The sequence below is a fragment of the Gopherus evgoodei genome, chromosome 5 (assembly GCF_007399415.2).
Source record: "Gopherus evgoodei ecotype Sinaloan lineage chromosome 5, rGopEvg1_v1.p, whole genome shotgun sequence".
Classification (NCBI taxonomy): domain Eukaryota; kingdom Metazoa; phylum Chordata; order Testudines; family Testudinidae; genus Gopherus; species Gopherus evgoodei.
The window spans coordinates 54,008,222-54,023,947 of record NC_044326.1 but is presented as its reverse complement, the minus strand read 5'-3'; the positions used below and the strand labels follow the sequence as shown (position 1 = coordinate 54,023,947).

Here is a 15,726-nt window from a genome sequence, read left to right as displayed (position 1 = left end):
TTTAATTTTAGAAAGATCCACAAACTAAATTTCTCTAGGAAGACTACCTCCTTAGGGAACCGTGCGGGATAAAACAAACAAAAGTAAGAATTCCTGGTAAGTTGTATCCTTTTAAGCAAAGATGAGGATTCAAACTGATGACTTTTTACTTGGCAAGTCTGCCAAAATGATTTCCATTGCTGAACAAGTGAGTACATGAGAATATTCAAAACAGCACTTCACATTAGTCCTAAGACTACAGGGTTCCACTCCTTACATATAGAGTATAGAGAGTAATTTATAAATATTATAAAATGATATATGATGCACTTATTTAGATGACTGATCCTTTTGTTTAGCAACAAGTGATTTGTACACTTTGTGGAAGTTTACAAACATAAATTATTTCCCTTTGAAGATATTTCTGCATTGTAGCAAAACTTGAAAAAAATTATACAAAAGTATTTATTCTAAGCTCCCTTTGCTGTTATTGAAGATTTTTGTATTGTAATATGAGCTCTATTCTGCATATCCCAACTTTTCTTACCACGAACAATTTCTACTTAGAAAAGAACAGAAGTACTTGTGGCACCTTAGAGACTAACAAATTTTTTTGAGCATATGCTTTCGTGGGCTTGCATCTGATCAAGTGGGCTGTAGCCCACGAAAGCTTATGCTCAAATAAATTTGTTAGTCTCTAAGGTGCCACAAGTACTCCTGTTCTTTTTGCAGATACAGACTAACACGGCTGCTACTCTGAGGCCTGGTCTACGCTACGCGTTTAAACCGATTTTAGCAGCGTTAACCCGATTTAACACTGCACCCGTCCACACAACGAGGCCCTTTATATCGATATAAAGGGCTCTTTAAACCGGTTTCTGTACTCCTCCCCGACGAGAGGAGTAGCACTGAAATCGGTATTACCATATCAGATTAGGGTTAGTGTGGCCACAAATTGACGGTATTGGCCTCCAGGCGGTATCCCACAGTGCACCATTGTGACCGCTCTGGACAGCAATCTGAACTTGGAGGCACTGGCCAGGTAGACAGGAAAAGCCCCACAAACTTTTGAATTTCATTTCCTGTTTGCCCAGCGTGGAGCTCTGATCAGCATGGGTGGTGATGCAGTCCCAAATCCAAGAAGAGCTCCAGCATGGACCGTACAAGAGATACTGGATCTGACCGCTGTATGGGGGGACAAATCTGTTCTAGAAGATGAAATGCCAAAGCATTTGAAAAAAATCTCCAGGCTATGATTAGTCCATAGCACAGTGCTGCATGACAAGCGTAACGGAAAGCCAAAGAATCAAATGAATGCTCATGGAGGGAGGGAGAGGGTACTGAGGACTCCAGCTATCCCACAGTCCCCAGCAGTCTCCAAAAAGTGTTTGCATTCTTGGCTGAGCTCCCAGTGCCTGTAAGGTCAAACACTTTGTTCGGGGTGGTTCAGGGTATAGCTCGTTAATTTACCCCCCTGCCCTCCGTGAAAGAAAAGGGAAAAAAATTGTTTCTTGACTTTTTTCAATGTCACCCTATGTCTACTGCATGCTGCTGGTAGACACAATGCTGCAGCAGTGAATAGCAGTATCTTCTCCCCTTCCCTCCCCGGTGGCAGATGGTGCAATATGACTGCTATCCGTCGTCATCATCAGCCCATGAGTGCTCCTGGCTGGCCTCAGGTGAGGTCGGCCGGGGGCGCCTGGGTGAAAATAGGAATGACTCCCGGTCATTCCCAGTAGATGGTACAGAACGGTCTTCATCATAGCAACTGGGGGCTGAGCTCCATCAGCCCCCTCCCTTTCCTGTGTAAAGAAAAGATTCTGTACTGCCTGGACTATGATAGCAGCGGCATGCTAGGCTCCTCTCCCTCGCACCGTTTAATGTCCTGCCTGGACTATCATAGCAGCTGGAGGCTGCCCCCCAGCTCATTTTATCTCACTAACAAGTCGGTGTTCCTTATTCCTGCATTCTTTATTACTTCATCACATAAATGGGGGGACACTGCAACGGTAGACCAGGAGGGTTGGGGGAGGAGGGAAGCAACGGATGGGTTGTTGCAGGGGCACCCCCTAGAATGGCATGTAGCTCATCATTTCTGCGGGATCTGACATGGAGCGGCTGTGCTCTCTGGTACACTGGTTCTCTAGTACACTTGTACCATATTCTAGGCAGGACTGACTCTTTTTAGATACCATAAAGGAGGGATTGACTTGGGGAGTCATTCCCATTTTTGTCTTTGCGCCGCTGGCCGACCTCAGCCACGGGCACCCATGACAGCAGCAGACGGTACAGAACGACAGATAACCGTCATCTCATCGCTAATTTACAATGGCATGGCAGACGGTACAGAAGTGATAACCGTCTCTGCTATCTTGCAAAGGCAAATGAATGCTGCTTGTGTAGCGCTGCAGTACCGCATCTGTTAGCAACATCCAGTAGACATATGGTGACAGTAAAAAAAAGCTGAACGGGCTCCATGGTTGCCGTGCTATGGTGTCTGCCAGGGCAATCCAGGGAAAAAGGGCACGAAATGATTGTCTGCCGTTGCTTTCACGGAGGAAGGAATGAGTGACAACATTTACCCAGAATCACCTGCGACACTGTTTTTGCACCATCATGCATTGGGGTCTCAACCCAGAATTCCAGTGGCGGAGGAGACTGCGGGAACTATGGGATAGCTACCCACAGTGCAACGCTCCAGAAATCGACGCTAGCCTCGGACCATGGACGCACACCACCGAATTAATGTGCTTAGTGTGGCCGCGTGCACTCGACTTTATACCATCTGTTTTACAAAACTGGTTTATGTAAAATCGGAATAATCCCGTAGTGTAGACATACCCTGAAACCAATTTTTACTGAGGATATTAGTGTCTATTGCCAAAGTTATCTTGTTCTTCCAGTCTCTCTTTTTAAACAGGAGTGCACATAAAGATGCCAGATTGATAATCTTGATGATGGAAGCAATCACTTGTCCACAGAACAAGCCAATGTTAATGTATATTTCCACATACTGCCCCATCATTGCTCCTCAGCCTAGTTCTAGATCACCACTCCAAGTAAAAGTGTAGTTAAGTCTTTATGCCCATTTATCCATTAGCCTTTCCACTGAAACAACGAGGATGCCATTTGTGACAGTAATTTTTGTGGCACAAATTCCTGTGCTCTAGAAAATTAACTGAGACCATCAATTCATTTCAGACACACCAGTGAATAGTCATTAGGAAAGTACGTCGCTGCCAATTTTGGTCTTCCTCTCTTCCATTCTATCCAAAGTGTGGCAGCTACAGATATCTTACTGAGCAGCCTTGACCATTTCCCAACAAAATCCCTTACTGCATTAAGTTCAAACTTCTCATGATCAAGACCCTGCCTATATCTCTGCTATCTTTTTGTCTTAGTATCATCCTGAGTCGTCCTTCCTATCTCTTGTCTTTTTCCCACTTGTAGCTTTGTGCTTTTTTTGAGTCTACTCCCAAATTGTTTGGAGCAGTCTGTGCCCTCTTTTCTGCTAAGTATCTTCCCTCTCTCTCAAATATCTTCTTAAAAAAAAAAGACAGTCACCTTTTCTGTAACTGGTGTTCTTTGAGATGTGTTGCTCATGTCCATTTAACTCAAGTGTGTGTGCTGACCACGTGCACCGGTGCCGGAAGTTTTTCCCTCAATAGTATCTGTAGGGGACTGGCTCTGGCACCCCCTAGAGTGGTGCGCACATGCTGCAGTATATGAGGCACTACCGGTTCCCCCCAACACCCTCAGTTCCTTCTTACCGGAAACTTTGACAGTGGGGAAGGAGGAGGGGTTGTGGAATGGACATGAACAACATATCTCGAAGAAAGTTACTTTTTCCGTAACTAATCTTTTCTTCTTCGAGTGATTGCTCATGTCCATTCAACTTAGGTGACTCCCAAGCAGCACCTCTTGGAGGTGGGTAGGAGTTCACAGACGTATAGATTGCAGCACAGCTCTGCTAAACCCAGTGTCATCCCTGGCCTGCTGAGTGATGGCATGGTGGGCTGTGAACATGTGCACTGAGGACCCCGTCATGGCTCGACAGATGTCCTGGATCAGGAAATGTGCCAGGAAGGCCACCAAAGATGCCTGTGTTCTGGCTGAGTGGGCTCTGACAATCAGTGGAGGAGTGACTCCCACCAACTCGTAGCTGGTCTCAATGCATGAGATGATTCAGTTAAAAATCCTCTGCGTGGACACTGGAGGCCCTTTATCCTATCAGCTGCAGAGATGAAAAGCTGAGTCGACTTACAAAAAGGTTTTGTCTGATCTAGATAGAGAGCCAGAGCCCTTCTTACATTCAAAGCGTGAAAGCGCATTGACGCGCGGTACCTCGGAAAACTCTACACCCCCATGTTCATCTTTATAAAATGATTGTGTGGTATCCAATGCAAAGTTTGTCATGTTGGGTGTCTTTGGAAGGCTCCATCATGCTCTGAGCATGGTTGTCATAGTAATTGTTACAGTAATGTTATAGGTTATAATTTCATGTATGTTGTTATGAGGCTGAAAATGTATCCTCGTGGCTTAAAATAAGCCCAGGCAAAAACTCTCCAAGAGCAGAGAGACAGTTCACACCTCATCAGGGCAGGTATGGGACAAACCCAGCCCAGCCTCACAGGAACAAAGGATGCTGGCCGAGGCAGCAACAAAAGAATCTATTAGACTTTCGAAGGAGTCACCCCCCTTCCTTTGGTCAGTTTGGAACTGCGATGAGGTAATGCTCATCTGACTCTGAAGGGGGTGGGGGCAAAGCCAAGAGGGAGGAAAGAACATGATAAAAAGAGAGACATTTGCCATGCTCTTTCCCCTCTCTCTTCCACCTAAATCTGCAGACCCCACACCAAGCAACTGAAGAGGTGTTCAAAAGGGGAGAGCCTGTCTGAAGAGCAATCAGCCAGCCTGTGGTGAGAAACATCTAAGTTTGTAAGGGTACTGAAAGTGTTAAGATCAGCTCAGAATGCGTTTGCTTTTATTTCATTTGACCAAATCTGACTTATGATGTTTTGACTTATAATCGCTTAAAATCTCTCTTTATAGTTAATAAAACTGTTTATTCTACCTGAATCAGTGCATTTGGTTTGAAGTGTGTCAGTGATTCTCCTTAGGATAACAAGCCTAGTACATATCAATTTCTTTGTTAAACTCAAACTTGCAGTGTCCAGCAGGCATAACTGGACACTGCAAGACGGACGTTCCTAGGCTTGTGTCTGGGACTAGAGGTTTTGGCTACTGTCATTCAGTTGCACAATCCAAGGAGCAGCTTACATGCCAGAGGCTGTGTGCGAACAGCACAGGAGTGGGAGTTCTCACAGCAGAGCAGGGTAAGGCTGGCTCCCAGAGTCAAGGATTGGAGTGACCTAGCAGATCACCGGCCCAGATAACACCAGAGGGGAACATCACAGCGCCTCTTTCACTAGTCTCATGGGGCTTAGGGCAGAACACCAGAAGGAAGATATCTTGGCTCATGTGGAAAGCAGACACCTCCTTCGGAAGCAAGGCCAAGTGGGGCCAGAGCTGGACCATGTCCTTATAGAAGACCGTGTATGGTGGTTGTGAGGTCAGGGCTTGCAGCTCGGAGACTCGCCTTGCTGACATCACCACCACCAGGAAAAATACCTTCCATGATAGGTAAGACAGGGAGCACAAGTCCAAAGGCTCAAAAGGTGGGCCCATGTGCCTGGACAGAATGGAGTTGAGATCCCACTGAGGGGCTGGGGACCAGACTTGATGAAAGTCTCTTGAAGCCTCTAAGGAACCTGATCATGTCATGTCACATCACGTCTGCCCCTGGATTGGTGGATGAAAGGCCGAAATGGCTTCCAGATGCACCCTGATAGAGGAGTGTGCCAGGCCCTGGTTCCTTAAAATGATGCAGGTAGCCCCAGATCGACTGCACCAAAGAATGTGAAGGGGAGATGCCCTGTTCAACTGCCCAGCAGGAGAACCTCATCCAGTTTGCCAGGTAGGTCTGCCTAGTTGAGGGCTTTCTACTCTCGAAGAGCCCTTCTGGACCCCTTCCAGACAGGCCCCTTCATCTGGGTTCAGCCATGCAACATCCACGCCGTGAGATGAAAGGATGCAAGGCTGGAGTGCAAGAGTTGGCTGTGATCCTGTGACAGCAGGTCCAGTCAGTTCAGCAGGGATCAGGGAGGGATTGCTGACGAGCTCGATAGCGTCCTGAACCAGTGCTGGCGAGGCCACCCCGGGGCGATCATGATAACCTGCGTCTTGTCTCGCTTGATTTTTGCTAGGACCTTGCTGATGAGTGGAATCAGAGGGAATGCAGACATCAGGCTTCCTGCCCACGGCAGGAGGAAAGTGTCAGAGAGGGAGCCCTTGCTCAGGCCCCATCTGGAGCAAAACCAGCAACACCTCCTGTTCTGCCTAGTGGCAAACAAATCCACTTGGAGAGTTCCCCACCTCTGGAAGATCATGCTGGCTATCTCCAGGTGGAGCACCCACTTGTGGTGAGAGGAGAAGTTCCTGCTTAGGTGATCTGCTAGTGTGTTCCTGGCATCTGGAAGGCGACATGCTTCTAGATGGATTCTGAGTGCCTATTGGTAGAGGGCCAAAGATCGTGCTCTGCCTTGCCTGTTGATGTAGAACATTGAGGCTGTGTTGTCCGTGAGGACTCTGACCACTCTGGCCAACACATGAGGTAGGAAGACCGTGCATGCTCTGCGCACCGCCCTGAGCCTCTGACATTTATGTGTAGCGTTGATTCCTCTGGGGACCACATACCTTGGGTCTGGAGGGTACAGAGGTGCGCCCCCTAGTCGAGGTCTGAGGCATCCGAAACCAAACTCCTTCCAGGACATTCCTGAGGTCAGTCTGCCATCAAAGCAACATAAGTGTCGTCGTGGGGATGGTGATGACCTTCTCCAGGTGGTCCCTGGACTGGGAGTAGACCGTCACCAGCCACTGCTGCAGAGATCACAACTGGAGCCTGGCGTGATGCACCACATATGTGCATGCTGCCATGTGACCTAGGAGGCGCAGGCAAACCCTGACTCTAGTCAAGCAAAACGTGGAGACTTCCATGACGTGGTCCGTCAGTGCCCTGAATCTCTGCAGCAACAGGAACACCCTGGCGCAGGTTGAGTCGAGCGCTGCTCCGATGAACTCTGTCCCAACCTCCTGTCACTCCGCCTGAAGTCAGATCTGGAGTGGGATCATAGGGACCGGCGGTGCTCAATGGATCCGTGACGGCTTGGAACCAGCGATCTACATCTCTTGCTTGACGAGCAGTACCAGGATAAGGAGCAGGACTGGAAGTCGAAGCGGGCCTAGTGCCAGGAAGCACCCACACACGGTGATGCCCTTCTAGGGGATTGGCAACGGTCCGAAGAATGGTACTGTCAATTCCTTGACGGGCCCCTGGAGCAGTACTCCTGTCAGGGGGTGCGTGCCTCCAAAGGTCTGCGCCCGGTGGCCAGCAAGCTGCACCTCAAGCCTCTCTGTCCGTGCCCAAGATCCAGGGACTGAATACGGCAGCGCAGCCCTATCGCAATCAGATGTGTGGTGGCTACGGGAGGATGAGCGCTAGCGGGACGTGCCCCGTGATGGGGAATGGTGGACTGGGGACCAAAGTGGTCCAAATACAGCTTTACCCCATGACCAGGGAACCACAGTAGCCCATGTGGGCGGTACCAGGAGGGACGTGATCTCCTACACCACCTGCAGGGCCTCCTGCATGGACGGCACCCATGGCTGATGGAGGCCTCTGCTGCTATCTGGGGTAGCAGGCAGGGAGTGGGTTGGGCTACATCACTCCCCTGGAGCTTGGGCCCGAGACCCCAACATGAGTGAAGAGTTGCCCAGCATGAGACCTCTCTCACACCCAGTCTTATCCTTTCCGTTGTGGGAGGTTGGAGACCAGCCTCGTCCTGCCTTCTTGGGCTACTTGGTCAGAGCCACGGATGGGGACCAGTACCAGCTAGTGAACGGTTCTTTTTGCACGGTACTCGGTGCAGAGTTGGAGCATTGCTCCGGTGCTGGGGTGAGGGCCAACTCCATAAGGAGTGCTCTTAAACGAATATTGTACTCCTTCTTAGTCCTTGGCTTGAAGGACTTGCAAATTTTGTACTTCTCACTAATGTGTCCTTCGCCCAAGCAACACAGACAACTGCTGTGTGGATCACTAATGGGCATGGGCCTCTTGGAGCGATCACAGGGCCTAAAGCCTGGGGATCGGGGCACGCCCCGTCCCGAGGCAAAGTCCTGTTTGCTACCTACAAAGTCTGTAACTATAGCTAAGGGATTTATAAACAATAATAGAAAACTACATACAGTATAATACAGAAGATAACTAGTTCGTACGAACAAGCAGCTGTATCACTAACTGAAGTAGCCACAGTTCCAGCACTATCACTGTTGGCAAGAAGAAACTGAGGGTAGGGGGAACTGGCAGCACCCTATATACCTTGGCAGGTGTGCGCCACTCCTGGGGGTGCCGGAGCCAGTCCCCTACAGATACTGCTGAGGGAACTAACTTCCAGCACTGGTGCATGTGGCAAGCACACACACCTAAGTTGAATGGACAGCAATTACTCGAAGAAGAATGCACTTCTGTGAATCCTTCCTATCCTGATGATCTCATCGATATTACCACCACATCTTCCTATGCCTCAGTTTTTGCTCTTTTGGATTTGTCTCTTGGACTGTAAACTCTTTAAGTGTCTTCTCACTTGTTTTGTGATGTACTACATACATTTGTGATGCTATGTAATTTAGAGTGATGACTGAAACAAAGGTGAAAGTCTCAGTAATTAAATGCAGTCTCCAAGCTCCTTCTTTATAACCTTTAAGAAGGTGAATATTTTGTTTTTAAAAGCTTTCAGTAGCTCCACTTAGTAACAGAATATAGGTACGTATACAGAAGTTAAAAATTCATATACATTTTAAGATAAAATATTGACTATTTGTCCCCTACCTCCCATGCAGAACCCTGAATGCTGGTCAGAGCAGGGATGCTTTTCAAATAGTCCGCTTTAAACATCAGAAATGCACCTGTTTTAAGTTCACTTAACATATACTGGTATGTTACTGATTTCAGTCATTAACATTTTCTAAAAACGATGCTGCCAAAAATTTCAATCCAGGTTTGGTGTCAAAGGCTTATGACAAGATTTTTTTTTTATAGTAGTAAATGTACTTTTCAAATTTTTGGGACTATGATGCCCAATAGTGCTACCATCTGGATCTGTCTACATGGGAAATATGCTTGATCTGCAGAACAAATATTTTCTACCAAATTGCTGTTCTGCATTTTCCATTGGCCAATTTATGAAAAGCTATTAATGTTAGTTTCAGGGGAACTATATATTCTGATCTCCCAAAGGGGGAAAAAGTACATCAGGCAGACAAAGAATGGGTTTGTGAAAGTATGTTGGGCATTGCAATAGAGCTTACCATTGATGAAAACACTCCTTATAAGTTTTATATAGGCTTTATCTAAATCTCCTCGTCGCTCCGCATTTTTGAAAATAGATTCAGCAAGTGCTGCAAATTCTTCAAATTCAGCAACAAATGTAAGGATCCCAACTTTACTCTTCTTTGATATCTTTACTTCCTCCATCTGTTTTATTTGATTACTCTTAAGTTAAAAACAAGAAGGTTAATTAGTCCATAATATTTTTTCTGAAACTCGGCCTGAAAAAAGAAATGAAATAAGAAAAATACTCAAACAGTTTGAAAAATCAATAAGTATTCAAGTCTTATGCGAATAAAATGTTCCTTTTATCTTTATGATGTTATGTTTTTTAATCCTTTTTTCCCAAACAAACCTTTAATAAATCAGAGTGATACACTATGAAGGAATTTATGAGTATACCAAATCTTTGAGCTTTTATTTTCTTCCTTTTGGTTTACCTTTTCAGCTTGGAAAAGAGATGGCTAAGGGGAGATATGATTGAGGTCTATATCTACTTTCTCTACACCAGTCATGATTTTAAAGTGTTGTTTACTACTTCTCATAACTCAAGAACTAGGGGTCACCAAATGAAATTAATAGGCAGCAGGTTTAAACCAAACAAAAAGAAGTATTTCTTCACACAACACACAGTCAACCTGTGGAATTCCTTGGCAGAGGATGTTGTGAAGGCCAAGACTATAACAGGGTTCAAAAAAGAACTGGATAAATTCATGGAGTATAGGTCCATCAATGGTTATTAGCCAGGATAGGCAGAAATGGTGTCCCTAGCCTCTGTTTGCCAGAAGCTGGGAATGAGTGATAGGGGATGGATCACTTGATGATTACCTGTTCTGTTCATTCCTTCTGGGGCACCTGGCATTGGCCACTGTCAGAAGACAGGATACTGGGCTAGACAGACCTTTGGTCTGACCTGATAGGGCCATTCTTATATACCCTATATAAAGAGGCACATATTCCGATGCCTACTGATAGCAATTGGCAATTTATACTAGAATGTACAAATATCAAGATAGTTGTTTATTAAATTAAATTTTCAAATGCAGCCAAGTTAAAAAAATTCTAAGAAAGGAATCAAACATTGTTTTCTTCCCTTATTGAAAGTTGGATTATTGATAAGTTTTGTCTCCCATCCTTAGCTAGATCTACACCAGAAACCGTTGTTGGTACAATAGTGATGGTTAAGGATATGTTTGGGGTTTTTCTTTTTTTTTTTTTTAAAATGACATTTTTATACTGGCAAAAGTCCAAGTTAGATGCAGTTGTACTGGCAAAAAACAGTCCGACTGGGCATATAGCTTATTTTAGTCATGGAACTATTTTCACCAGTAAAAGCTGTGTTAACATTAGGTAGATTTGCCACTATAGCTCTATTGGCAAACCTTTTCTATTGTAGACTAGACACCTGTCTCCTTCACACACATACTTTTTGATTTTGATAGGGTCATAAAAAAATGTCTATTAACATAAACCAAATTTTGTTCAGCAAGTCAGGTGACCTGAGGGCTAAAGTCTGCTTGACTTGCTCATGCCTGTAGTTTCAATAAGATCACTGGTAAGAGAAAAGTAGGCAGGATTTGGCACTGGAATACTAAGAATCTGAGTTCTTATAAATGACTGCATTTTTCCAGTTCCTTCCTGAATGTTCATTAGACAGAGCTAGCCACCGATTATTTATACGTTTTTGCAAGTCCATCCAAGTTATTTTGTGTTAATTTAAAAATCAATACATAGTGGTAAGATTTTTTTTCCCTCACCTTTAAATCAACTCTGAAGACATCTAAGATCTAGGGTTGCCTTACATTTAAACTTGCTAGCAGTTGGCTGCCTTTAATATTATGATTAGTTTAATCTAAGTAATCAAGAACTTACAATGCATTTGTCAAAGTTCCTTTTGACAGTCACCAAAACATTTCCAAGTGTTGTGCTGAGGAAGGAAGCAGGGTCCACATTTTGTGCTGTCCATACATGGTGACTCATCTTAACTAACATATAAAGGGAATTAAAGCTATCAATCTTGTCCCCCAGAGCTATAAGGTTATTCAGCTCTGGCTCAATACAGCGAAATATTTTTATCATCATCTGTCGAATCATGTCTTTCCTGTTAAAAAAAAAAATAAATAAAAATAACAAATCTGACAGTTCACTGGGCTACTATACATTTTCTATCATATATATTTTAAGAAAAATGTATGGGTATTTAACAGTCATTTTTACTTAACCTTAATGAGCATCAAGGTTTTCAGGGGATGGGGCTAAAGGAAAAATAAAATAATTTTTGCCAGTCTTAATGGGACAGTGCCAAGGTCAAAAAATTACAGTTTAACTATATTTAAAAATGTTTTCTTCACATAGGCTTTCTAGGATCTAGCAGGCAATCTGGTTTCCAAAATAGAGTCTTTCACATGCTTAAAGTTCAAACTACTCTCCTGAGTATTTTTACAAAACTAACAAAGGGATGGGTGGGTTTCCTTGTAGATTTTGTAAGCAGGTGGGGTATTGAGTTGTGACATTGTTTTATTATAACATAACCAGCCAGGCACATTTAACGGCAATAAATTTAAATTTAAGTATATATTATAAAAGTTAACTATTCAATGTTTACTGAAAAATGTAGAAGTCATTAATTTTAACTGCAGGAAACAAAAGTAACTGTAGATTTATCACTATGGGTAAAAAAATCAAAGATTTATACTTCATTAGAGAAAATAAATCTCTAGCCTCAAAAGCTAACAATGATGAAACATCAACACATACTCAGATGATATAGCTTGTGGAACACCAGAATTATGAGACCGGGATAAAGTTCCTCCATCCATTTCTTCTGCTTCATTCTGCAAGAATTATGCAGATATTTTACATAAATACATATCTTAAAAGCAAGAAGTTAAAACTAGGTTATATCCCTATTTAACTAAAATTCTCTATTAAGCTGGTAGGTATGTCTAAGAAAAACAATTACCAGCAGCAATCATTATTTGAAGGTGATATTTACAATAGACACACACTTTCATCCTCTGTTACAAGACAAAATACCTGGGCGTACTCCATGGCATAACATTCTGAACCTTACTACCACCCCCTTATCTGGAGGTAAACAAAGTGGTCATCATTAAATAGCCAACATATTCTATTCAAGGTTTTGTCATTGCCGTAAGCTCTGCAAAACACTGTCCCACCCTATGATCTTCCCTTGATTGTCTGCCTTGCCTTATCAACTGTTAGCATTCATAAGCTAGTGTAGTAAATTATATCAAATGCTGCTCACAGAACAGCATGGACATTTGATCTTTAAATATCCGCAGAAAGAGATCACTCACCAAATCCACAAGTGCAGCCTGTACTATATCCAGATCTATATTCAAATTCACACAATTTGAGGCAGTGATGTACTTAGAGATATCTCACCAATGTGTTCTCAAGAAGTGGGAAGGTGGAAGATTAAATATTGGCAATATTTGCCCAGATTCAAACAGATATCCACCTGATACCGACAGCTATGGACACACAACAGCTTCCTTAACTGAAGCTAAGCAACTTACCACCTTAGGGGAGGTGCTGACAATCTCCACCCAGTTCTCTACTGGCCTTCCAACCATAGACTGTAGTACTTACACTATTGTAACAACACTGCAAAAACTGAAGTGGAGTACATCAATGAGCAACACTGGATTAAACTCAAGCAGAGAAGACTATGGGTGAAATCCTGGCCCCATTAAGGCAATGGCAAAACTACCAATGACCTCAATAGGGTCAGCATTTCACCATTAGCGTTTGTGCAGTCTGCATCCACAGAAGCAGACTGTTTAATCACAGTCAACTAGACTTTCTCTGCAAAGTAACATGGATGTTTCTTTTTGACGTGGACCCATATCAAGACAGGAGCAAGGACAGCCTCAACTAATCAGGTTGCCTTCTATTCAAAGTAAGTCCCTTGATACCTACCACGACACTGTCTGCAAGTCAGGCAATTGCACACAGAAGTGCATATTTAGTTTTCTAATCAGTTGTCCAGCTATCTGTTTGTATGCACAACTCCCAAATTTGTATTAGCAATCATGATAGCCATGCATGCAAATTTAACAACCTAGGCTAATGTCAGCCTCTAAACTCAGATTAAATAATTTAATCTCCTATGCACAGATCAGCCAAACTCTATTAGACAGTTTTAGTTTCAACAGCTTAGAACAGTTAAATGATTGTTCCTTCATTTAGTTTGAAACCCAGTTTATATGTGGACAAAGAGATAGTCGTTATGGTTCTCTGTGGCAGAAATCTTCCAGGCACAGCTAAAACACCCCTTGAAGCAACTAAGCTGTTTTAAGTATAGACATTTTCTAAAAAAGCACCTAAGAGCTAACATCTCATATGAGAGTTTAAGAAACCTTTGAAAATCCAACCATCTTTGAAGAAGACACAGAAAGAGAAAATACTTAAGAGGGTGAAAAAAGATGACTTTCCTCTAAGGGAAAACAAGAAAAAAGTGATGTGTGATTAGCAAGAGAATCTCAATAATCATTATAAAATACTAACAGTTGTAGAATTGTGCACTGAGGAACATTCCCAGAAAATAGTGTACTAGGAAGGTTTATCTTTATTTCCCACACATAACTATAAAGGTTTTCTACATTCTAGATTTCCCCCCTTTTATTTGCCACCATTATTCCAAATACTATTTTCTTTGCACTTCAACAATATTGAATGAATTAGACAACAATAATTAGAATGAAAATAATTCAAAATAAAAGAAAGGGTCTAATTTACTACATCCTTTTCTTCTTTCACTGCTTAACTGTAAAGTACATTCAGATTTCCCTTTACTATAATATTAGGGAAAATGGATTTTGAGACATTCTGGTTAAAATCCTTTATGCACTCTAGACTTCTATGACATTAACTTGCACACTACAAAAATTCTGCTGATTATTATTCACACTTTAAGACCCAAACTTGCAAACACATATGCATTTAAACAACTTTATTCATATGAGCAGCTCCACTGACTTTAGGGGAGTTGTGTGTGTATTTGTAGCAATTGGGCCTTCATTGCCACAATATTATTTCAACACCTAATACAACAATTTTGTGTTAAAGACCATACATAGATTATATATCATTATAGCTAAACTGAAATAAGTCATACCGTTGTTGTTCCCATGCTTTGATGCTGCTGTAGTTTGAAGAATTTGCTAATGAAGTCCTGTTCTGCCAAACACAGGGGCTCCAGTTCACTTAGAACTTGCTCAAAGATCTAAAATAAACCAAAATAATTTGATTAAACACACCCATACATACACACCCCAATGCACTGTAGCCAATTATAACAATATTCTTAGTTTTAATTTATTTTCCATTGCTTGTGTGATCCTAAGAACCACTCGATGCCAGTTGGCAAAGGGTTCACTGTTCTGTAACAGCAACTCCTAATAGGGCCTGACAAACTAACTACACCTAGCACACTGCATTCACAGTATATATCCATAAAGAATATCATGTGAGATCTTTAATAAAAGCTGGGTTCACACTGGTCATTAATATCATTGTGAAATGTAGGTGCAAATAGCACGGCTATGATGGTGCCAGAATAGGGACAGCCAGTGGACTGTGGCCCATCCACTTTGCCTCTCTTCCCCCGAGGCTCCCCGGCCAGGCCAGCAGCTAGAGCCTGGCCGGGGAGCCCAGGCAGCTGTGAGGTGCCGGGCCGCAGATCCACCTTTCCTGGGTTGGAGGAGCCCACGGGGCCAAGACACAGGCTGGAGGCTGCTCTTGGGCCCCCTATCCCAGGCGGATGGACAGTCTGTGGCGCAGCACCTCACAGCTGCTCACATGGCTCTTACCATGTCCGGGCTACAGCCCCCCAAGCTGGAGCCAAGTCCAGGTAAGAGCTGTGTGTGGCCCGGGCAGCCGTGGATCCTCCTGTCCAGGGTGCGGACACAAGCCAGGGGCTGTTCTGGACCACCTCCCTTGGCAGGTGGAGGGTCCATGGCTCCCAGCCTCCTCCAGCTTCCGGTCTGGCTGGGAAGGGCCTTGGATGGAAGAGGAGGGGCAGGGGACCCTGGTCCTGGCCTCCCCACTTTTGGGCAGGCTCTGCTGCCCTTGATACACACACAATAAAAAGTATCAGAGGGGTAGCCGTGTTAGTCTGGATCTGTAAAAGCAGCAAAGAATCCTGTGGCACCTTATAGACTAACAGACGTTTTGGAGCATGAGCTTTCGTGGGTGAATACCCACTTCCTCAGATGCATGTAATGGAAATTTCCAGGGGCAGGTATATATATGCTAGCAAGCAAGCTAGAGATAAC

The 15,726-nt window shown here is 43.8% G+C and overlaps 1 protein-coding gene across 1 annotated transcript in view; it reads right to left on the bottom strand.

The window, feature by feature from the left end:
• Positions 1-15,726, bottom strand: part of EXOC1 (exocyst complex component 1) — a 66,002-nt gene that overhangs the window by 6,867 nt on the left and 43,409 nt on the right. The window contains 4 exon segments of the mRNA XM_030565520.1: positions 9,406-9,589; positions 11,297-11,525; positions 12,182-12,258; positions 14,568-14,675. Of these exon segments, the coding sequence (XP_030421380.1) occupies positions 9,406-9,589; positions 11,297-11,525; positions 12,182-12,258; positions 14,568-14,675 (598 nt within the window).